General features: G+C 39.2%; 1 protein-coding gene across 1 annotated transcript in view; it reads right to left on the minus strand.

Annotated features, from left to right (window-relative positions):
• LOC104384628 (von Willebrand factor D and EGF domain-containing protein) overlaps positions 1-25,067 on the minus strand; it is a 198,303-nt gene that overhangs the window by 51,419 nt on the left and 121,817 nt on the right. Inside the window, exons 19-21 of the mRNA XM_086616173.1 lie at positions 23,100-23,252; positions 21,485-21,649; positions 5,208-6,098 (exon numbers count right to left, since the gene is read on the minus strand). Coding sequence (XP_086472299.1) covers positions 5,208-6,098; positions 21,485-21,649; positions 23,100-23,252 — 1,209 coding nt within the window. The remainder of the gene's footprint in view (positions 1-5,207; positions 6,099-21,484; positions 21,650-23,099; positions 23,253-25,067) is intronic.

The following is a 25,067-nucleotide window of genomic DNA, read 5'->3' on the forward strand; positions in this document are numbered from 1 at the left end:
ATTCACTGGAAGGAGCACAGTCTACAAAATGCAATCATTATACATTATTTATTTTCCTAAATATACAGATGAAGTCTGAATATGTGCAGCAAAAGGGAGGGGAAAGAAGGAAAAGAAAGTTATGTTGTAGGCTAACCGGGTTATTGGTTTCCCTTGTGAAGAGTTGTGCATTTAAGCCTTTCTTTTGCACGTAAGATACATAGATAAAGAAAAAAAAAGACTAGGGTTAAAGCATGTATTAAAATAACTCATATGCATATTTAAATAGTCCAGCAATCCAGAGCCCAGTTATGAAATAAATACCCATCACAGTAAACAGAAAATTAACAAGATTAACTTGACTGAATAAACTGGGAATACAAATGCAGACTACGGCTCTGATTAGGTTGTACTAATGGATTTTGTTTTGTGAAATGTCAGCTGAGTGCTCATCTGCAGTCAAAAAAGCAAATAAAGTGTTAAGAATCGTTAAGAAATGAGCAGAGCACAAAATGCCAGACTTTGTTATGGTCTGTATCCATGGTGAGCTGCATCTTAAATACCATGTTCAAGCCTGATCCCCTAGCTCAGAAAAGATATAGTAAAAGTGGAAAAGATGCAAAAAAAGGTGACAGGGATAACCAAAGTTATAGAAGAGCTTTTGTATGAAGCACAAGTAAATAGATTAGGTCTTTGGGAAAGACATGACTTGAGGGGATTGGATAGAAAACTGCAAAATAAGATGTGGCCTGGAAAGGTCAAACAAGGTACTGTTCAAAGGCATCACCTTTGCTCTTTGAAACACATGAAGCATAACTTGCTGAGAGACTATTCTGAACGGTATCCCTATATCTTTCCCATATACTGCCAGACATCTGCTGTTGGTAGCTATTGGAGATAGAGGAAGGACTTTTGGTCTGATATCGTAGAGTTTTTTGGGTGTAAAAATGTCAGAACAGACAAATGTCAGCTAACTGATTTTTTTTTGCCTCGTTTCATCCAGCTGTACATCCTGAGGTCGTAATACTTTCCCAACTACTGTGTCTTTCCTGTTATTTTGAAAATTACTTGGTTTGAACAGTGGTTTTGTAATGTCAAGGCAAAGTTATGTTTTTAACTCTTGACCAGAAAGCATGACTACTGCTGTTCTAGACTTCCCCTTCTGTCAGAAAACACTGTGCAAAGCCTATAAAATATCCCAGAGTTTCGCTGACTTGACATTTTTAAGAAAATGTTTCTAAAGTAGCATGACTTTATCTTCCATAGGAATTCTGACGAACTTTTATGCCTAGTAAAAAACTGGAGAGATAATAGTCCTTAACTATCACCTAATCAAAAATAACTTTAAATAATTGTCTGTATTTTAAGTAACTGAGTCTTTGACTTTCTAATCGTACAATTCTAGTAACCAGACTCTCCTTAGCAAAAGAACTTTAGAGAAATAAAAATAAGGATGACCGAGAATTTGGCTTAAATTCTTATTTTTCTTCAGGCTTCAAGTTTAGGTGTCTCAGAAAGAAGCACAACAATGATGCCCAGAGCAGAGTTTTTTGTTAACATCAATGCTATTATCAAATGGAAAGGACATGTTCCACCTTAGGGCACCCTAAGGAGCCCAAGAAATAAAACAGCTGCTCTCAGACAGTGCCATATGCACAGACCCTGGTGAATAAACCGAGCCCAGGGAAAAGGCAGCATTTGTTTCCTTGTCCGGTGGATACAGCATCTTTGAAAGTGCAGGCTTATGTCCCTGATGTAGAGTGGCAAACAGAGGCAGGAGGATGAGTAATTGCTCTAAGGTGACTGACAACACTAACGAACGTTTCCGAGCATTGGCCTCAAATGCTACAAAGTGCTGCGTGACATGTGCCACATAATACACTAGACAAAATATCAGAAACATTCCGAAAACAATCCTGTTTGGACTAGTTATACTTTCTCAGAGTACTAGTTTTTTATTCTATTGGTGTGCTGAGTTGAGATATTTAGAGCCCTGTAAGTGTTCTGGCACTTCTGCAGTGCGCTTTGGCAGGTGATAGGTGCTGTCCCATAAAACTGCGAGGAGTGTACCATCGTAACGCATTGGGTTTATGGTGTATATACTTGAAAAGGACACTCAGAGTGGAAATTATGCACTTAGTAACTTCCCTCATCACCAGAGGAGCTCTTGTCTAAGTTGACTCCATAAAAGCCAGCGAGCAGCCACAGAATACGTGGGAGAATCCAGTGGACTACAGTAGGCCTTATTTCTCCTGCTTATTTTTTATAAATGTGTAGGTGGTGTTGGCTATCTCCTAAATGCTATTCTGAAGTGATGTTTTTCAAGGCCTTGCCTGTTTAGCAGACTAGTCTTAACATTAGACCACTAATAAATGGTAATACTGCCTTTGTGCAGGGAGGTGAAAGAGCTCTACAAGCTGAGAACCTGGCCAGCTATAGGAAAGGGCATGAAAGTGATGAGCAGAGCCTTGAGGAACTACTTCATCTCTGCTCATCTGCAGAGCAATTAGCCAGAAGTGAGAGAATTAAGAATCTGTAATGCTTATGACGCCAAAGTAAGATGGGTAAAAGCAAGGTCCTACTTCTTGCAGATGACAAAGTTGTTGGCAGTGAAGGGATTGACCTAAATGGAAATTGCTAAGAGCTTTGGTCTCTTCTCCCAAGTAACAAGTGATAGGACAAAAGGAAGTGGCCTGAAGTTGCACCAGATTGGAGCATTTAGAAATGCTAGATTGGAGATTAGGAAAAATTTCTTCATCGAAAGTGTTATCAAGCATCAGAACAAACTGCCCAGGGAAGTGGTGGGGTCACAATCCCTGGAGGTATTTAGAAGACATGGTTTAGTGATGGGCTTGACAGTGCTAGGTTAATGGTTGGGCTTGATGATCTTAAAGGTCTTTTCTGACCTAAACTATTCTATGATTCTATGAACATATTTCAGTTGAGATGCTTGAATATAAGCCAAACACACTGACATTTAGTTATGTTCTTCCAAAAGGAGATCGGACCTGATGATCCCCAGAGGTCTCCTCCAGCCTGGACTCCTGTGAGTCTGTAATTGCCAAAGCAGGAAGACAGAGTAGAAGGAGGGGACTTCCAACTAAATCGTAATGGAGAGACAGAGGGACTTGTCCAAAGGGATACAAATATTACAGAAATAAAATTTGGTATGATTTATTTTAGAAAAGAAATTCATTATCAGAATGCTGCTTATTTTTTCCCTACCAGTCCTCAAAGCCTGATTTTGAACTGCACAACAGGAAAAAAAAAAATTAACATTCTGTCACAAGATAAATATCACTCGATAAAGTATTTACGATCTTATGAGTATTTTCAGACACTCTTATTAAACAAAGGTCACATCCCCTCAAGCTCCACAGGTATTAAAACTTGCTACTGATGGGCTGTTTCTTTTATCTCGATGAATTTTGATATCAAATAGGATGGTGATAACTATCAGTAGAGTCTGAGGCTGTCGACATTTTTGCTCACTTGCCACGGATGTTACATCAAAGCCTGAAGATTTCACAAATGCTGGTCTCATCTGAGCTTTGATCACTTGTTCCATTTTGCTGCCCCCTGTTCTTAGGAGCACTACTGTTTTGAAGGAAGTCGGTACAATCGTGGCAACACTGTAAGGTGCTGATAGCAGAGGTTATGACAGGCCTTAATCCAAGGAATTATCCTCATCTTTCAGCTTCATCTGTCATCGTGAGTCAGCTGCATCTGACAGGGGAAGAGACATCAATGGCTGGAGGTACAATGGCTGTTCTTCACCCTGCTGGCCACGCTCCAGGAGGGTGCTCACAGGTGCGCAGAGGGGCTCGGGATGAAGCAGAAGCAGGGAGCAGAGAGGCTTATTGTTGAGTCAGATGACACGGTCAGTGACAAGAGACAAATAAAGGGTGTTTGTGTATCATGTCATCAGGCCCCGAGACAGAGAATGATGTTGGTAATAAAGTATTTCATTCTAAGGACTCTCCAGAGAGACTTTCAGCAATACCAGTAATTGAAGAAAACATGTTGTCTTGTGAGACAGAAAAAGGCAGAAGTAGATTTATGTTTTAAGGACCATCCTGATGGGCATACTAAATATACACAAAGCAGCTGTATGCCCATGTTCGTAAATATTCACACGTACGTGGGCCTGGTCTTTGAGGGGAGGCCATTCTGCAATCAAACTCGCTTGGGCTTCCCAGTACTAGGAGCTCCTTGGTACTTTTACAGCTCCAGGTGTAAAACAAGGGTCAAAGACAGGGTCTTTCATAACAAGTAACCTTAAGTCCTTTAGAGGAGGCATTTCAGAAATGTGCAAACAGGTAAAAATGATAGCACCCAAGGTTATAGTAACCTTTTCTTACGCGTTTTGTAATATATCTCCAGGACTGCTCTGAGCTTAGAGAGCTGCAGTGTTGCTGGGGGCTTTATACCCCCCGTGAAGCCTTGCTCACAGCAGGTTATCCCTGGGAGTTCCACCACCAAGCCCTGCAGTGCAGCGCAGCGCAGCCCAGACCCCCCTACACCTGTCTGCTCCTAGTCCAGAATGTGAGAAACCATACATGAGAGAGAATGAAATAAATTTGCTTTGTGTAGTGAAAGGCCACTTAAGGTACCAACTTATCAAAGGGACTTCAACAAAAGGTGCCGTTAATGATAGCTAAGTCAGGGGATTCATTGTTTCAACGATGTGCATAATGCTATTGTTTTACAGAGGCATTCTAAGCTGTCTAGTAAATAAGTTGATACATTGTGAAAACCCTTCTGGTGCTATAATTTCAGATGACAAGTTCAGTTTTGTATTTGAGATATTAGAGAGATATTTAAGAGTCATTTTTAATGTAGTAGAACAATTAGTTTTTCCTACAATATGTGTTGTATAGAGGAATGGAGTCAATTTTACTGTTTCCCACAGAAGTTTTATGTGTTTTCAAATGTAATGACTTCAGTAGAATGAATCTGGCCTTAAGCAAGGGTAAGCAAGATCGCAATCTGTTCCTGGTTTCAACAGATTAGATATTATCAAATAAATGCGTCATTTTTGTAAGCCGAAAGAGCGTTTTCAAAGTTATGGAATGTTTGTCTATTATTTTGAAATGTAATTGAGTTTGAAAACCAGAATGATACCAGCTAGAAAAATCTAAAAATTTGTAATCAAAATTAATTTTTACTTTTGAGAGTTATTAGATTCGAAGTTATAAAATAATTTGAAAGAGGATTTTCCCTCTTACCTTCACATGTCATTCCATCACCGCTGTATCCAGTGGGACAAGGCCCACATTTAAATCCTCCATTTTCATCCGGCTCGCACCGCACACCAGTAAAGCATGGTGTATTAGGGCAAATGACTTTCTGATTCATCCCATTGCTGGTTTTCGATGGTTCCACATGATCCGTCGCTCTGTTGTACGCCTTTCTGGCTGCTGTGGTGTGTGCTGGAAGCCTTCCTTGGGGAGCAGACCCTGGTGGGATAGTAGCACTCCAGAGAGCTGTATCAAGGGGAGAACCTATTAAATGGAAAGGGGAGGTGAGGCGTGTTGCCAGAGGAGATGGTCTCTGCCGCTCTACTGCGAAATCTTTGGATGATTTAGTCTTTGAGACTGCAACTCGACTGGGCCATTTCCTGTGAGAATAGCCGTACTTGGAACGAGTTTGCTGACCAGCATGTGGTCTTGCAAAGAATGAATTTGCATTTGTGTTTGGATGAGAAGGAAGAGTTTGCGTTGTAGCTGGTTTGTACAGTTTAAAATCAAGAGGGGTGTGGGTTGTCACACTGACAGTTGTCACTCTGGGATCTGGCTCCTCATGCAGAAAGAAAGTGTCTGTATCACTTCTTTTTTCAAGGAAAGATTGTTTCTCAGGTGCTGTGGACTCTATATCAGGTCTTTTTTCTGATGATGTCTGAACTTGGGAAGTCTTCGTTTTCATTGTAAGGGATGGAGTGTTCATGACTGTGATGTTTCTTTCCAGAGAGTATCTAGTTTCTTGTCTTAGAATTTGAGTTTGGGAAACAAGAGAATATACATTTCTTGATGTCTTTAAAACATTTTCCTGATGAGATCCTCTAGCATCTTCAGTATTTCTTCCAGCAAAATCCACATGGCTTTGGGAAGACCTTGAAACTAGGACAGAAAGAAGATATGTATTACCCAAATTTGCTGGTCTGAAGTTTAAAGGAACCACAGTGAACATTTAGCTTATGAGCAAACAACAGAACATCAATTCTAGAAGTAAAAGAGTTAATCTTTCCTGTATGCTAAGGGCACGTTTATGCTGGCTGGCATAGAAATGACATGGTGTTACCTATCTGCTACGGGTAACACCAGCACTAGGTGCACAGAGAACTGCAATACTGAAACTTACAGGGTGACAGTTCATAAATGAGATAAAATATGTTTCTGCTGTCCTAACATTGAGCCTCAGGTAGTAAGTCTCAGTGAAGGTCAGGCATTAGTCTTCGAGGTGCAGCACTGGGCTTACAGGAGTCAAATTGCAGCCAGGCAAAAACACTTTACTAATTTTGGCTCACCTCCATGAAGTTTTGGCACTGTACACCCTTCTGTAGTGCACTCTACAGTTCTTGACGACCTGAACTGATATTTGTTTCTTATTAACTGTCAATATTGCAACAGTGTGCTGAGAAACATTCTGCTAGACAGTACATAACGCAGAGACTTCGCATTCAAGCTCTTGCAGTCTAGGAGGAAGACAAGACATTGCCGTTTAAGACAGGTAGATATTGGAGATGGAGAAATAAACAATGTTAAGATGGTCCTTGGCAAGATCATGATCCATAGAGACTCCAGGCCCACCACACCAGTATATAACTACGTAATGCTTTTGTAGTCCTTATGGCAAAGGAAAGTTTTAGGAAAGCATTTAAAGGAGACGAGTGGAAAAGCTTTGTTAATGCTGTGTACAGCTCCCTCCAGACGTGAGGGGCAGCATGTAAGAGAGACTGCTGGTTTGTAACTGTCACCTACTTGTTTCAAAGCCAGCCACCTTTTCAGTTGTGTGAGGAGGGATGATAGATGGGGAGAGGGTAGTCTGTGAAGGGCCTTGAAAGTGGAGACAAGTAGTTTGAATCAATACTTTCAGGAAGATTAATGGCCATCTGCTGACTCTAATGAATGGAAGAAGCTATTTTTAACCAGTTCTGGCATACTCACTCCATAGGAAATGGAATATATTGGATCCTGAACAAAAAAAACTTGCTTGGTTCTAGGGTTAACCCCATGCGGGATATACCTCTTCCTTTTAAATATAAATATTAATCACTTTCTTAAAACTGCTATTGATGTAGAAATTAGCCACAGTTAGCAAGGAAAGAGATTAAGATGCTTGGCAAAGGTCAAAATGAAAGTTAGAGCATTGTATAGATCAAAGCAAATCCTGGCATCCAAAGTTGTGTTTATTTGGCTGATAAACAGTGTCATTCTGCTGGTGGTTGATGAGTTTTTATTGCCCTGAAGCATAATGTTTTGGAGTTTTACAATGGTACTGGATCAAGCTATGGACATCAGTAGGTAAATACATGGATTTTACTGTCCAAAGTAAGGCTGATGAATGATGAGGTACACAGAATGGAAGGAAAGAGGTGGTGAAGCAGGGAGGACATCAGCAAAAAGGGCGTGAGAGGATAGGAGAAGTCAAAGGATGTTTAGAAAGGAGAGAGAGAAAGATGAAAGAAATATTCCCATAGAAAATTATTGGTAATAGATGATCATTACTGCCTTTAGAAAATTTGATTCAGGGACCAGAAATCAACAGGAATGACAGTAAAGAGTTGAACAACCTCTCTGTCAAATTTCCAAAATGAGCCCTGATTATATCTTTGAGCTCCTTCCACTGTGTCATAATTAAATGAGTCTGTTTCCTCACTAAATTTTAGTAACTAGTAATGGGATCAGATCAGAAAGGAAATCTTTTATTTCTTTATCAGATGATATAGATATACCCATCTTGCAGATAAGCTTCAGCCTCCCCAGTAAGGGGAAGCACACTGTTGAAGTGTATCTAAGGACTTGGGAGTACTGGTGGACGAGAAGCTCAATATGAGCCGGCAATGTGCTCTTGCGGCCCAGAAGGCCAACCACGTCCTGGGCTGCATCAAGAGGAGCGTGGCCAGCAGGTCGAGGGAGGTGATTCTCCCCCTCTACTCTGCCCTCGTGAGACCTCACCTGGAGTATTGCGTCCAGTTCTGGAGCCCCCAACATAAGAAGGACATGGACAAGTTGGAGAGGGTCCAGAGGAGGGCCACGAAGATGATAAGAGGGCTGGAGCACCTTTCCTATGAGGACAGGCTGAAAGAGTTGGGGCTGTTCAGCCTGGAGAAGAGGAGGCTCCGGGGTGACCTTATAGCGGTCTTCCAGTACCTCAAGGGGGCCTACAGGAAAGATGGGGAGAGGCTGTTCAGGAGGGCCAGTTGTGATAGGACAAGGGGTAATGGTTTTAAAATAGAGGGAGGTAGATTCAGATTGGATATTAGGAAAAAATTTTTTTACCATGAGAGTTGTAGAACACTGGAACAGGTTGCCCAGAGAGGTGGTGGATGCTCCATCCCTGGAGACGTTCAAGGCCAGGTTGGACGAGGCCCTGAGCAACCTGATCTAGTTGGAGATATCCCTGTTCCTTGCAGGGGGGTTGGACTAGATGACCTTTGAAGGTCCCTTCCAGCCCTAACCATTCTATGATTCTATGATCTATGATAATACAATTTTTACATCTCAAATAATATTACCAATGAAGAGTAGTGGTACATTTTGAGTGATTGTTCATTATGATGTATACTGATAAAGGGCCCTCATCCAACTTCATAAGATGTTGGCATCATTCAAATGTGGCTACTAGAATGTCCCCTCAGCTTTCATTAATTCTGATTTTTACTTATAGTGATACTGTGCAATTTAGGATTAGAATACAATAGATTTTTTCTGGAATACCTGAAAATTTCTTTCTGCAGTCTTCCAGATATCTAAATAAGCTAAAACAAAGAAGTATAACAAAAGATTGCAGACTCAGTGGCCTGTAGTCAGCAGCTTTCTCAAATCCTGTATTACTTCAATTTATTTTCCTTGCAGTCGATCAATATCTTCAAATGCATAACCCATTATCAATGCAGAAGTGTGATCGCGTGAATCTGGTTTTCTCTGTGATGCCTCTGTATGATTACATATTGGACTGGATGAAAATAACAAAAAAAATGACAAGGCAAAGTGCTCAAGGTTATATGGCAGTACAAAAATACATTTTCACTACCTGTCAGTATTTTTGCCAATACTAATGGGGAAACATGCAGCGGTGGAACGATTGAGTTTATTTTTCACAGAGGTAGATAAGAGACCGAAAACCTGCTGCTTTGCTCCAGCTGTGCATGGCAGGAGCCCCGTTTGTAAAATGGGTTTACACCACTGTAAGTACAGCATAATGCTGGGATGGATCAGGCCCCAAGAAGATAGGTTCCTCTGTTGTCCCCCCTATATGGGGAAGAACAGGGGTGACAGAGGGCGAATTTCCCAGACAGAAGTTTAGCATCCCTCAACCAACTCAACACCAGGACACTTTACACCTATGTGGTGCAGGAGTTCCCTTACATGAGAACCCCCCAGCCTGTGGCTGTCCCAGTAGTTCAGATATTTTGTGCCACTCACACTGAGCTCATAAATCAGAATCGCCGTAACCAGTCTCTCGTTCATGCTTGCCAACGCCATCATGGCGTTATTAAGGCACAGCAAATTCTGATCTCTTCTCTCCCTTGACTTGCATTTTATGCTGAACTAGTAGGTACCTGTAGTTGAGGAGGATCATGTTCATTCTGAAGATAATAAAATGACTGTGTAAGCTAGTGAAAACAGCAGTTCACAAACAGAGGGGGCACTCAACACTCAACAGTCTCTTAAACTCAGGGTGAGATATCAACACTCTGAAAGACAGAAAAGAAATCTAATATATTTTCCCTCTTCTGAGTTTCTGGGTGTTTTTTTTTTTGTATTCACAAGCTTTCAGAAAAAGGCCACATCCGGATTTGATTTAAGAGAAATCACATCCCCTTCTGACTCCAACCATTTCTGTTCCTAGAGAAGCTGCATACATTTCATACTGTGCCTTTCACAGGGTGACCCAGCTTGGTTACTACATTTCTCCGTGCTGTTCACCCAAGACTTTGGTGGTCTTAGACTTGTGCACCTCCACACCTTTCTTCCCAAGCCATGTACCTTGGAGACAGCCCCATCCTGACCTACAACTAGCAGCTGACACCTCAAGTTCTTGCTTAAACTTCTTGTAGTTATTACATATTCATTGCCATGCTTCTCTTTACAGCTATTAGTTAGAAACTCTAACCATGTAATCTCAGATGCTGCTCTCTCCTTTAGTCTAATAAAATGTCCCAAACCAGTCTACTCTTCAGGTGGAGACTGGTTCCTTCTCCTTAGCAAGATCACCTGGCTGTGTTTTCTTTCCGCCTGTCAGTTCAGACTATTATGGGCACCTTTAATTCTGATCAGGTTACAAGTATTTCAGAATTCTGTGAACAGTGTAAGAATTCATCTCATTATTAACACAATTCAATAAATTTACAATTTGTGTAGTTTTAGAGCTATTAACATTTAGTAGTACATGCTGTGTAGCACATTTTTCATTCAGAAGAATGTCGACAGAGAAATGCTCTTCTGACATATTACGCTACGTGGGTCATCATTTAAAATTTGAAACATCTACCAGCACATAAATCTTACTTAAAATGTCAAGAAAGAATAGAAAAATTACCCTGGCCTAAGAAGTCTTGTTACCAGCATATTAGGGGTCATCATATTTCTCTCTCTACTTTTTCACATTAATATTTTTTTCTATATTTACTTGATGAGAAAGGGGAAACGGAGCAGCTGTCAATAGGCAGCTCTAGGGAAACTCTGTTTTCCATCAGTTCTTAATCTGCCATTTTATTTGATTAAGTTCTGACATAACTTTCTTCTCTAGTCAGATTGTTTAGCTCCTAAATCTTCTCTTTAGCCATCCAAGCATACCCTAATGTCTTCCCTCTCCCAAATACTCAGAAATATAGCTTTGATTTTCCCTTCTTTACTCTTAAGCATTGAGAATTTCCCCACATTCAGACGCTGATTGAACTTCCCAGTCACGTTCGTCCCTTCCCTTGCAATCACGAACAGTAACTCCCAGAATAAATGCCTCAGCTCCTTTAAGAGAGGTACAGCTTCGGCTTCCCAAGTTTTACAAAGGGTGTCCTTCCAGGGTTATTTTTGTGGAAACAAAAGCATTTTAAAGACTCATTGAGATTGGGATATTATTACAAATTTAGATACGAGCTTAACTTTAGAGCTCATGATCCTTCAACTGTTTTTTATGTCAAAAATTGAAAAGCCAAACATTGTAAAAGAGTTTAGGAACACTTTGGAAGCAGACACAGGCAAAAGTTAATCCCCACTTTGAAAAAAGTGAAAATAGAAGATATGAGTAATAACAACTTTCATATAAAATGTTCCCAGATTTGGAATTTGCAAACCAGAAAACGACGTGGAGCTGTGTGCGAGCCACTAGCTGTGTGCAGGCAGACGGGGTGAACTAGCCAGGCTGTCTGGCTTGTGCTGGGCTAGCAGAGCCAGGCAGCGTGGTCACCTCACGTGCCTTACATCCAGACAGGTCAGCACCTGAGCAAAGCTGTCTCCCGAGTGTATCCCTCTGTACAGGCACATTCCGTCTCAGTAAAGCCTGTGCTCTCAAACCACCACTTCTGTGATGGGTAAATTTACTCACCCATTGCTTTAATGATAAAATTAAAAGGTGAACATCAGTTCACTCTCCCTGAGCTATGTTTCAGACCGATAGAAAATGAGATTGTGTTGCCAGTGTTGCTACCTAGTGAGCAATTTTCTTCCCCTTCACCTACCAAAATCATGAGCAGTAGGGAATATTCTGTGGAGCCTGTGTTGCCCAGCCACTTCTGATTATAACTGTTCTGCTTCAGACTCTTTTGTTTGTCAAATGTGGCTGCAGCTGCACATACACAACTCTGTAACGTCATTCATAATTTGCAACGCAAATTTGTTTTGTGTGTATGAAATACATAATCGTTCTGCTCTATCATGATGCTTTTCGTGGAGGAGAAAACCTGGGATTTTCAGCCAGTTCACCCACTAAACACAGTTCATGAATCTCCCTGCATTCAGAGTAAATGATTCCCACAAAGGGAATGGGGTCCAGCCTCTGCCATTGAGGAGGTTCTTTTCCAGTTCTGGGATATTGAAATCCTGTGTGAGTATGTGAGAAAATATTATCTCAAGAAGAGAGAATGTGTTTGTTTGCTTGTGTCGCTTTAAAGGCCTTTTGTATTTGCCTGCACCAATGTATAGTTCATTTGCCTCTAGTTTTTCAGGGCGTTATTATTGACATCTCAATTCATTATCTGATGTATTTAAACAAAGTGTGGGTTCTGAGATGCTCAGTCAGAAAGCAGAAAGTTCACCAACATAGAAATGATATTGCTGACTACATGTCAGAGAACATTTTCAGATGAATCTAAGATATGTCAAGGAATATACACGATGAAAGATAATCCCTTTCATACTCAACAAATAACAAAACAATGCCTCAGAAAGATTTTTCTTAGGTGTATTCCTTTTCTTATATGAAATATTTTTCTATTCATAAATCTTTTTCAATAGAAAGCATTATAATTTAGGGATTAAGAAAAACAAAAGACTTAGAGTTGAGGCAGTCCCTAGTTTATATTAATTTAAGCCAGAATTCTCCATAGACTTTAAATGATTGGCTCCTTTTTAGGTGTCCTGAGTAGATTATAGTAGTATCAGGCTATAAGCTGGATTTCTATAATGACACTCAAGTCTGAAAGTAATGAAATAGTTTTAAATATCAAACTTATCTTAATACATGGAACTTTTACTTAATACATGTGTATTTGCATTTCAAGGAGGTATCCATCAACTCTTGGTTAGTGTGATTCTTGGAACAAGGGACCATATGCAGGCAAAGTGAAGGAACGGTGCAAGAAAGTGGTGAACACAAAGGCAGCTGTACAGAAAAATGGGCTTTTGAAGAAAATAATGCATTTTGTGCACTTTGTTTGCAGAATCTGGTTGTTGTTGGTTGTGGGTTTTTTTGTTGTTTGGGGTTTTTGTTTTGTGTTTTGTTTGTTGGTTTTTTTACTATTGTGATGTTGTCTGTAAGTTTGAAATAGTAATTTTAGCATCAGGGTCACCAGAGACAGTGGTTTTAAAAATGGTGTAAGAATTACTGATTTCGAAGATAGGAGCACGCTCCCCAAACAGGGATATTTTTTCCCTTTATCAATGTTTTTCTCTATCAGTATCTTTTTGGGTTTGTATATGGAGATTTATAAGCCAGCTCTGTTTTTACAAACAAACAATGGTTTCTCAAACGCCTTTCCTACCTTCCATTTTTTTTCAACATTTAATTGAAAAGTTCTCTCCTAGGGGTGGAAAAAACTCAACGTGTTTGATGTGCTCTCACCCCTTGCACAGGAGCCTTGCTCCTCTTGCTCCTTTGTTACTAGATCTCTTTCTGTGCTCTTTACATTCCTTGGGTCTAACCCGTTCTCTGCTGCAGTTTTTAGAAGTGCTTTTCCTGTGCTTTTCTCTGAATATCCAGCTAAAAAACCAGGAAGCAAAGGAGAAGTATGGTTGTGTTTCAAAACACCATGGATCACCTTAACCCTCTCCTAACTGTTTTAGTGTCTTTTCTTTCAATGTTCTTTGTCCATCTTTCGGGTCTGAACTTTTACCCCTCTTCTTCGTGTTCTACCTTCTCCAACTATTTGAGTCTGCAACTGTATTATTTCAGCAGCTACAAAGGCAATATTAAGATAGAGTTCATAACACTAAATTATATTTTCTATTCAGGGGTTGGTGGTATATTTTACTTCTCAGCACTGTGAGAGACAGAAAAATTAATAGAAACTGCGTTCTTATCTGATGATGCCTCGTGGGCCTTCAGACTCCCTCATGACTTGAACAGGTTGATAGATATATACAAAATAGGCGAAATCAAGACAGATTGTCTCTGAAGCATCCCTGTCTGATTCTCTGAAACATCTACGAAGAATCCTTTAGAACTGTAATAATAGATTATAAAGAAAGTTCATAACATTTCTTCAAAAGAAAATCCATAATATTTCTTCAAAGAAAAAATAGCTTAAATTTGAATATTTTACTGAAATCCTCCTTTTATTCGATTCAAGAAATAAATGGTCTAAAACTGTAATTATGTTGTTTTGGGCTGTAAACACATAAAAATGAGTTACTTTGCATATGAAAGACAAGAGACAATCTGAACTATGCCTTGCTGGAGACCAGTAATGAATCTATTTTAGTACCATATAAGCACGTATAAATACCCTCAGTGAAATCACACTTTTCTGGAATTCTCCACAATTTCAACTGATTAGGCTGACAACTATTGACAGTTTCTTTCTAATATAGAAAACAAAAAGCAAGGAATTTTGATAGTAAGTTTTCAGGTGGTGTGTCACAAAAGTCATTAGTCAGTTCTACTCGTTTATGTCTAGTTTAACCAAATGATTTTTTCACTATCTCCGACAGATTAGCAATGATAAACGCTGCGTCCATTTAGCTGTGCATAAAGACTATGAGCAACGTGCATCGAATTCCAGGTGCAGTTTAGAAGAGGGTTCGGCATCCCTAAATCCAAGCTGAGCAGCATTAGTGCAGCATTCCAAGCTTGTCTTCCATCTGAACAGACTATGCTGCTCATGTAGCACTTCCTTAAGTGCGGTTATTTAGCTATAGCTCACTGCTAATCTGGGTGTCATCAGCTCTTGGCAAAACTTACTTCTGCCCTTGGAATTCTACGGTGGCATGCTGGGGACAGTCATATCATGAGACCTGCCTTTATAACGTTTGTAGTTTTCTCTTTGGAAGAGTATTAGGATGAGCAAGGAGAGACTTTTGATAGTGGCACTTCAGCTAGCAACGGTGTTGCGTTTAATATTTTCCTCTCTTAGGTTCTGAGGGTGTATTATGGAAATTATTGTTTTGAATGGAGTAAGAATTTTGAAGCAAGCTGAGGTTACTTGGAGATTTAAAATTGTCACATAAATAGCTATGAAGAAGGTAACAGGGTCCCTGTAAGAGAAGTAAGGAGAAAGGCTTAAGGGGATTACCTTTCCTGTGAGTTGTTACGTTCACTTAAGAAGAACTTAAAATTTCATAAACCAGTATCTTGATTAAAATCTGAGATTTTTAAGACAATATAAATATTGCAAGTAACGTGTGTTAACATGGAGAAACTCTCAGCAAGAACGATTATTTTTTAGTAACGTAGAAGATTTATCAGCTGTTCCACCACTAACAGACCAGGGAGCTCTGGTGATGCTCTCCAGTGTGAGGTTCTACCCCCTTGTGTCCTACAGAAATTAAACCAAAACAAAGCCAAACAAAAGTATTTTGTATTTTTATCATGATATATGAGATAAACCCTCTTTGAGAATCAGACATTGGACCAGATGATCTTTTGAGGTCTCTTCCAGCGTGGGCTATTCTATGAATCTACGAATTCTTAATCTAATAAATTACCAGCATGAGAGATCATTTTCTCCTACATCCCAGAGGATCATTTACCTTGTGTTAGCTATAGGCTGTTGCTGTGTCCCCTCAGAAATGAACTAGCTCTATACATGTGACGTGTAACTTTGGGGACAATATTCACATGGTTTGGCAGTGAATATGACCTGATTCTGAAAGCAAGTCCAGTGAAGTGAGTCCTACTGTATCTCCAGTGAACTGTTCATCAACAACAGCAAGATGTTGAGAAATTAGTCCTACATTTGTCCTCGGCAATGATGAGTCTGTGTATTTCACACTTATTTTTACCCCCCTGTACTGTACTGTGCTTTGCATTGCGTATGAATCCTTCTTCTTCAACCTTTACTTTGCTTTTGCAGCTAGAGGCAGAACTCTTGTGTTGCCTTAATAGGGCCAGGATATTGGTCCAGTATGAGTTAGTTACAGTTTTAAAGGGCTTCTAAGTGCCCTTAACAAAACAGTAATCTTAGCAAATTTGTGGAAACAGGGTTGACTCTTTAAAAGCCGTGTGCTATTATAGCTAGATGATTAAATGAGCTTGGAAATTTTAAAAGGAGATAATCTTGCTCTCTGTTCTGTCAATGCAAAAAACTCCAAGGCCTGTATCTTCCATAAATTATTTGTTGGAGAGTGAGTTGTTATTATCACTTAAAAGTCATCATGTCACAGTGATTGCTTAAGCAAAAGGCGGCACATTCTTGGTAGGAGAGAAATGTAATCTGTACTTGATGCTCTGATTGAATGTAAATATTATTCATGGCGTGTAGCTGAGTCCTCTTCCTGAGTGGTTTTATGGCTTGGGCTTCATTGGTCTTCTGTTGCTGAGCTACATCATTTCCTAAATATGTCATCTGTATTGGAAGCACTTAACAAATTCGGGATTGACCGAGTATACGGATCAGTGAAGCTGGAAACCATTTATCTTTTAAATTATCTAAAAATATTCTTCCCACCATGCCTACTTTAGTTGTTATGTTTGGGTCATAGCATATACAGTATAGGCCTCTGTTGATATTTTTCTGAAAATGCTTAATATTTTATTAGGTATCCCTAAGGAGGAGAAAGCCATCAGAAAGACTCTTAGATTCTATCTTGACAAGTATGGGAGTGGATTTCCAGTGGCAATTACATACTCAGAGGGCAGGAAAGGGTCACAGTTTGTGTCCAAAATGCCAGGCTGATCCTGGCATCATGCAAAGATTACTGGTATACCATTTGCAAAACTATGCCTTTCATGAGTCCAAATTTATATGGAATGTCTTTGTGCGGCGTTTCTAACCCCACTTCAGTTGCCATTTCATCACATACCCCTTGAAGGAGATATCATTACATCATAACTGGTCAGTCTGAAAAAATGTGGATTTTGTCCAGAAATACACAGACTAGAAACACTGAAACATAGTTTACGAAACAGATCGGCAACTTCTACCATAAATTCCAAAGATAAATTGTGGTCAGTTTCAGTGGTCTGTGTCAGAGCTAGGAGCTGGAAGCCACAGCATGGAGATGCAATGCTTCCTGGTCTTGGAGCCCACAAGAATAGCTGAGAGCTATTACCACACAGAGGCAAATCAGACCATTATTTGCTCTTTATTTGGTATTTCTGTTATGCCTTCTTTGCAAGCGTCGCAGATAACTTAACCACTAATGACTGCAGCATCAAAATATTCTTGCCTTCAAGTAAACCTTGTAACTGGTTGCATAAACCATGTCCAGAGTGATAAGTTACTCATGCAAAGCACGCTCTGAATGCTGAGAACTGCGTGCGTTTTATCTACACCTATCGGTACAAACAGATTTTGTATCTAAAAGTTGTGTGTGTGGTGTGCCCACCTTAACACGTTTTAGGATGTATCTTCCAGGAACAGTGCTCGGCTCACTCCATTGGAGTAACGCGATTCTTTTAATGGAATCCCTTGTGATTTACACTGGTGTAAGTGAGACTGGAATCTGGAGCTTGATCTTTTTAATGGGAATTCATCAATTCTGTTAGATAAGAGATGAAAGGAGTCCATTATGTTCTTCAGTCATCTCATGAAGCAAAATCATTTGATTGGTTCCAGGCAGTAAGAGGTCTCTACTCTTGCAGTTAGCTCCAGAGATGAAATCTCAGGTTGGTGACCATAGGTCTTACTGGAATTATTTATTTTTCATAGACAGTGATCAATGATGAGTGCTAATAATGACAACAGTGATTTCAAAGTTAAAACTTCAGAATGTAAAACTTCAGACTAACATGTTCTTCTGGTGTTACACTGAGCACTACGTGTTTAAACGCACACTTTTAATTCAAAACATTTTATTCTCCTTTTAAATTCACACCTTGATGTTGATCTGACAGTGGTGCAAATGAGAGGTTCACAGAGGTCTCTCTGATGTAAAATCAAAGTGAATTCTGAAGCATGGTGCAGATTCTGGAATAGTGTGAAACACAGAGTACGTAAACATAACAAATAGCCGGCACATACAAAAGTATATCAAGTGCCAAATGTCTACAACACTGTGAATTAACTGCTATGGCAGGAGAGCTAGCAGTGATGTTCAGAATGGAAAAGCAGAACTCGATTACAGAGATCATAAAATAATCCTCTCCCTTGATCTTCAGCTCCCTAAACCATGAGAGGCAGAAAGAGCTGGCTCTGAACAAACAATCTTCTATCGGTGATGGATGTGGCACTGCTTTGTCCAGTAAAATTGCTGATTTACTAATAGGAAAAAAATAAATCTTTTGCGATGACACCAATCTCTCTAACCTGCTAAAGAAAGTGCAAACAGATGGGTATCTCTGTGACTGTGAGTGATGAAACCAGTCTACAGATATACCAGTAGCATCTGACGAGAACCAATATTGCAACATGCAGTAACATCACCAACATCCCCCATCAGGATATCTTTTTTTTCTTTTTGCCAAGAATATGACCAATGATACTGCATGATTTGATTTAATAGATCTGTCTCTTCTAACAAAAAGGTAACAGATATTTTATACAAACGTGAAATGTGCCCAGGGCAGCCTGGACAGATTTAAATTCCTTAGACTTTCCTCTTTATTGCAATGCCAGCAAAATTAAGGGACTTTTGACCCTACTAGTAAATTTTTAAGAAATGTAGAATACCTGCTTTATGGATTTTGAAGGCAGAGAAATAGTTTTTTGTTTTGAGATGAGAAGGTATTTTTAAAAATAATAATTTCCCTTTTATATAATTTTATATATGAAACTCCATACTGGCTTTCATACTGGTGATGTTTTTCCTGAAGATTAATCTGATGTACTTCAAAAGCTATTGCAATCAAGTCTGTTTGATTTAAACTGGTGCAAACTACTGATATAAGCCAGGTAAAACACACAAGCAAGAACAGAATGAGGCCCTGCATAGTTGGCAGAGCAGGTAAATACAGCTCAGAAACTTATTTGTGGAGTTACATAGTTTGTGGTAACTCAAGTACATCGAAAGATTAATACCTATCACATATCAGTGCTGAGGAAATGGTACTTTGTTGATTATAAATCAAAATTGAAGGACTTTTGGGTGCAGCTCGTCAAACACTGACTTAGGAAACAATTTTCTTCTGGCATATTTTTCCTCCTCACTACTCTACAAAGGCGGTTGGGTGAATTTTGCAGTGTCTGTATGAAAAAATACTTATCCTTTAATCCTTAAATCACAACAATTGAGTATAACTCCATTTCAAAAGCAGCCAATAAAAGTACAAAATAGGGATTAGCAAGAGTATTTTTAGATTAAAATTACTAAAGTTGGAAAGAAGTGGCACATAATCTCAGCACCTTCACAAGCACTGTAGCAAGCTGAAGAGGATTTGTTCTGTTTCATTTGAAGACTGATAGCATAAGTTACAAGAGAGAGAAGCTATTATTCTAACAAGGAGGATTTAACAATAATCATAATCCATAACTGTACGTACATTTAATTGAAAGTTCATTCTTTTTTGTCTGATATCTTTTAATCATCAATGCTGTACAATACTTCTGCTTCAACTAGCAAAGCACATGGGAAAGAAAGTTAAACCGATCATTTTGGTCATAAATTAGGACACTCGTACAGCTGCAGCAATTGCTTTCATTTCTAAATATTAAAACAAATGACTGCTCTCGTTTAACCTTGAGGCACAAGATTCTCACCGTTTATATTGTGATATAATTCACATGAGTGAATATAAGGTTCTGATGGAACAGAAAAATAATTCCTCTTCCTTCCCTCCCCAAAGTGCTCAAACTGGTTGGATGGCCACATATGCAGCATGAAGTCCTGGATTCTGTGTATTTGGGAGGAAACGGAAAAACAACACCCCAGCCTCTGATGTAGAGCTTGCTTTTGAAAGAAGCATGTATTGGTTTCAGATCTTGGTACTTGGGATATTTCTTAAACCTTGCCTGGAGTTGTGTATGACAAGTATGAAACACAGTAAATGACAACTACTCTCTATGCTTCCCTTTTTAGAACATACACAAATTTGTTGGTTAGTGTCTATATAAGCACAATGTAAGTGTGTCTGATTTACTGTACCAATACCTACAGCTGTAGACTATCAATTCTACTCAACAGCATTTAAACGACGTGTACAACATATATCCCATTATCCCATTAACGACAAGGTGCAGCTTTGGGCAGTAACAGAAATGTTAGTTCATTTATACGCACAATGTTTTGGGGTTTTGGTTTTTTTTTTCGCTCAACTTCTTTTACCGCTTCACCAAGTTATAGAAGAGTCAATAGCTGACTTAATGACTCTCACAGACTAAGTAATACTTTGTAAATACTCGTTGCTAGAGAAAAAAATAATAGAATAGAAATAAGAGAAAAATAGGTTTATTTTTGTGACCTTTAGATTCAGAGAATAGACTAAAATCAGTTTCTAGTTCAAAGAGTTCAGATGATACCTGCACTAAGCAGTAAAATTGCTTCTGCTTTGATAGCGTGCATTAAAATACAACACCAAGGCAACAGTCATTGATTTGTATCCAGAATGGAGAGAGAAGGTTGGTTTGTCAAGTGTAGGAGGTTGAGGAACAATTTGACAGGTTTCAAGCCAGTCTGTCTTGAATACTTAAGGAAAAGATTTAGAAGAAAGCCAAGGAATCTGACCTAGTAACTCCTGTTATTAAGGAATAAACATGAGTTCTCTTGGCAAATCTCTGTGCAGTAAAAAGAGGACAACCGTGCAGACTGTCCCTAGAGAACCATACATTGAATTATGAGCATTTCGTTAAGAGAGAGCAGGATCGGATGACTGATGAGCAGTTGCTATGCTGTTGCCACTTTCCGCCTGAGGTCAGGACTCAGCTTTTCTTTTATCACAGCAGAAGACCTCTTCTAATGATCAGTCCTCAGAGATTAATGGGACTAGCTGAGTTGCAGAGCTCCCTGAGGAAGATTATTGCTCACCCTATGAATGATATTATTGAAATACTTTAATTATCTGTTGCCTTTAGTAGTTGGTATAGTTGTTCTTCCATGACATTTTGTTTATCATCATCTTCACAGGTCACCTTGGAGAACAGGTGCCTTGCAGCAAAAGAATTAGAAAAGAGAAAAGCAGAGTGATACTGGCATGTGTCATGTTCTGATCTTACTGAGGAGGAAACATGTTTTGAAATCCTATGCCAGCGCTGTGGCAGAAATACAGACGTGGTGATTCATACCATCTAGTATGTCCTGTTGTGAAGAATTCTCCTAGTGGCAAATGAGGTGGTTAATCTATTGAATTTCGACTCCTAGAGCCAGGTATTCCTGAAATAAGACCTGCTAGCTGCTCATCAGGTAAGAGCGAAAGAAAAAAGCCTTCCGTGCTTGATTATGAAGTACATTGTATTGTAATGCCATACTAGTTCACATTTTCTTACAGCCTTTGTATGCAAAACCTTTTCGAAATTCTGAAAATTAGAAAGTACCTGGTGTGGGGACTTTGGTGCAGATTCGACCATTTCCGAAAAACCCTGGTGGACATCGGCCACAGACATATCCGATGTAAGGGGGCTTCCTGTCAAAGCATAACACTCCAGGAAAACATGGCCTGTTGGCACAGGTAGTAACACGTGACAGTGGTGCTGCCTGGCCTAAAAAGGAAGTTCAAGCATGTTTATTTATAATTTCTCAAATCACATGCATATATAAAATTAAGCATTGAGTGCCTGAGCCCAGCTAGAGCTTTAGAACTGCTTTTATTCTTTCAAAGTCTAATAAATGCAGAATGTTCCCAAACCTTGAGCCAAACATGAGAATGTCCTGTAGGCACAGTGTAACAGAACAGCTGTTTCTCATTAAAGCAAGATTTATTAGTCCTCTAATTACATGTTTTCAAGTTTATTACTCAAAGTTGTTTGGCATTTATCATGGATAATATAGAAACTGTAATTTTCAGCATAAGTGAAAGATTAACTGAGTAAGAAACTGTTTCATTCGACATCCTTTTGGTCCTCTATAATTAGAAGGTAATCATCAAACCTTACAGTACATATACCTTATCTTTAAAAATACACCGTCCAGTACATATGTTTCTGATCTAGAAATCATCCTTAATGTGTCAAACCTTGTATGACAGGAGACTACTTTAATTATCTTAGAGCAATGTGCAAAATTTAACACTCCAGTAGTATATAATATTTTATCACTTATGATGTCACTGAATAGCAAGTGTATATGAACTGCCTGTGAAGTATTTAATAGCGTCAGGACAGAGAACAGATGATGAATAAAATCTTAATGATGGTTGTAGATCTCTTTTAATTGCCTCCAATGAGGTCTCCATCATGATTCTCAGGTATTTTCAGCATTATTCTTGCACCTTGCCTATGACATTATGATGGATACCTGTAAGAGGCGAGTTCTGGTTAGGTGTTGGCTGTCCTAGTACAAATCTACAAAAGAAGGTGAGGAAAAAAAATAGTTTTCTTTTACATGTATCCCTACACAACAGATATGGCCAGTCTCAATTCTTCCACTCCCTGCTTTCACTAGAAAAATCAAATTAAAATGTAATACTTATTAGGACTGGGCCAACATAAGCATTGTGCAGGTGCACACCCATGTTAGAGAGTGCTGTAGTGCTCCAGGTCTGGGAAAAGCAGCTGCCATGGCCAAGTTCATACTTCAAAAGTTGATCTTTGCTTATGCTCAAAACTCAGTCTTAATTCAGTAACTGCCCATCAAACACTGAAATAAAATGTCAGCATCACTTGGCTATGGCAAGCTGACATAAGCTGCTGTTCTTATCATCTTGCTTTCTGTTTATCACTAAGATTTAGAGTGATTTTGTTCTACCTCAGAAATGATGCAATTTGTAGTTAAGCCTGACCACTCTGATTGCTATTGCTGTAATGTCTCCCTTCCGTGTAAAATTGTTTAGCAGCAATCCACAGTCTGGTGTACTAAGGGGGTTTTTATTTTTAAATCTATCTTTCTATGATGTATTATAAACAGTCAATGTATTATAAACAGTCAAATATATGATTTTTTAAAATATAAACTGCAGCAGAAGAAAAGGATTTCGTATCCTTGAATACCTACCACGTCTATCATTTATGTTAAAATTCTTAGTTACAGGAGAATCTTTCGTCTCTAAGGGCTGCAGTGGCTGCTTAACCTCCATCTCGTTCAAATCACCTTTGCCATTGCCTTTTTCAATACTTAAAGCTTTTGTAATGTCAGCAGCAAGCACAGCTGTGAAAAGAAAGCACGGAGACAAGGAAACAAGGTGTTAGAGCTTAGCTGTGATTGATGATAAAAAGCAACAGTAACAGCAAATCAGATAACTTGACGTAAGTTTATTCTGGAAGCCAACCGTCAGGCAAATAAAGGCAAATCAGGTGAGTCAGCTGCTGACATGCAGCAAAGCTTCATCACAAATACAGAAAAAATTACTATGCCCAAACTCACTGAACTTTGCTTATCTGAGAGACGTACTTAATGTGCACCGTGATCTTTTATTGAGCTAAGGGCAGTAAGAAGGCTTCAGGTCCCCACGTATTAGACAGCAGTGTTGCTTGGATGAAAATGCCACACTACACACTGGGACCTGTGCTGATTCCTGCCTCTCCTTGAAAATGTTTACCTGAAACTGTGTTGTGCGTGTTTGTTGACTTCAGTTAGTGCTGCTGCAAACTTTGTACTTGTCAAAATACCTGTACAAAGTATACTTGGATGTAACGAGGAAAATTGATCGGTGGAGACTCTAAAAAATATTGATTTCTGCATAATTTTAAGGGAATTTCTTGAATGAATTAGGGGTTGTAAAGTCTATGTGGATGTATGTTATGAGTTAAACAGCTATTGACTTGGGTCTCTCAGATATTCTGTACTCTTAACAAAGCCTGAGACTATGCCTCTTGATATATATTAAATAATGCAATGAGCTATAGCCCATTCTAACAGCTGTAAAGTTACTTCGGTTTTCTCCTCGTTCCTCCCAGAAGCCTTTACACGTACTTCAGCAAGGGAAGTGTATATATGTATATATATAACATACCTACCTATGGAGTAGGTATGTTAAGTCTATATATCAAAACCACGAAGAATGATTTCTGTCCTATTTTGGGTGGACAAAGAAACCCTCAGGTTTATTCCTTCTAATAAATGCACATTTTGGAAACAGAGAAATCCTTCTGTAATTAAAAAATATACAAAGGAAGAAATGACCTCTCTGAGATATTTCAAAAAGGGCATTATTTTGTATATCCTTCCTTCATTGGTCAAATTAACCACAAAAATATGCATTAGTGAAACAGATGTAAAATCACTTTAAAATAACGAATGTGGCCAAATAATACAGCAAAGAAAACATTCTGTACAGACATTTGACAATATGATTGAAGGGATATTTGGTAAACCTGGCAAAGGCAGTCCTGCTGGTGCCAGGATGCTACAGTTACACCTGAGTCCTTTTGCATCAAATGTGGGTTTTTTTCCCTTTTGGTAGTCAATATGAAGAAACGATAATATCTGCACAGTTAATATCTGTATCTTTTGCTTCTCAGATTTCTTTGAAAACACCAACAAACAAACACGAAGTGCTTCAAGTGTTGATTTCTCTCCTCTGGCCAACCAAATGTTATTTTTGGAGAAGACTTGTGTGTATACGAGTGAAACAAGCAGAGTATGAGGTCGCATCCGTTGCGCTGGAGATGTCTCAGCAGAGTACAAAGTCGCTGTACTCTCCCTGCTAAAGAGTCTGTTGTCCCAAGAGCAAATACAGAGCAGGTGTAAAATTGTTCCTGACCATTTCCTTCATTAGTTGGGACCTGTGGCAACACTTTAAGCCAAGCATGAGCTCAGCAGTTGCAGACAGTGTCCTCTGATGAAAGCATACCTTGGAAATACAAGTAAAAGGATATGAAGGATTTGCATGTGGACCTTCTTCCTCTTACCCTACATCCTGCTTACGCAGCATTTGCCCAAAACAAAAGTAATCCTGGGGATGCTCCTTAAGTACTTATTAGTGGATGGTATATTTAGGAGTGGAGAACATGGGGAATGTCC

The sequence above is a fragment of the Tauraco erythrolophus genome, chromosome 8 (assembly GCF_009769465.1).
Source record: "Tauraco erythrolophus isolate bTauEry1 chromosome 8, bTauEry1.pri, whole genome shotgun sequence".
NCBI classification, from domain to species: Eukaryota; Metazoa; Chordata; class Aves; order Musophagiformes; family Musophagidae; genus Tauraco; species Tauraco erythrolophus.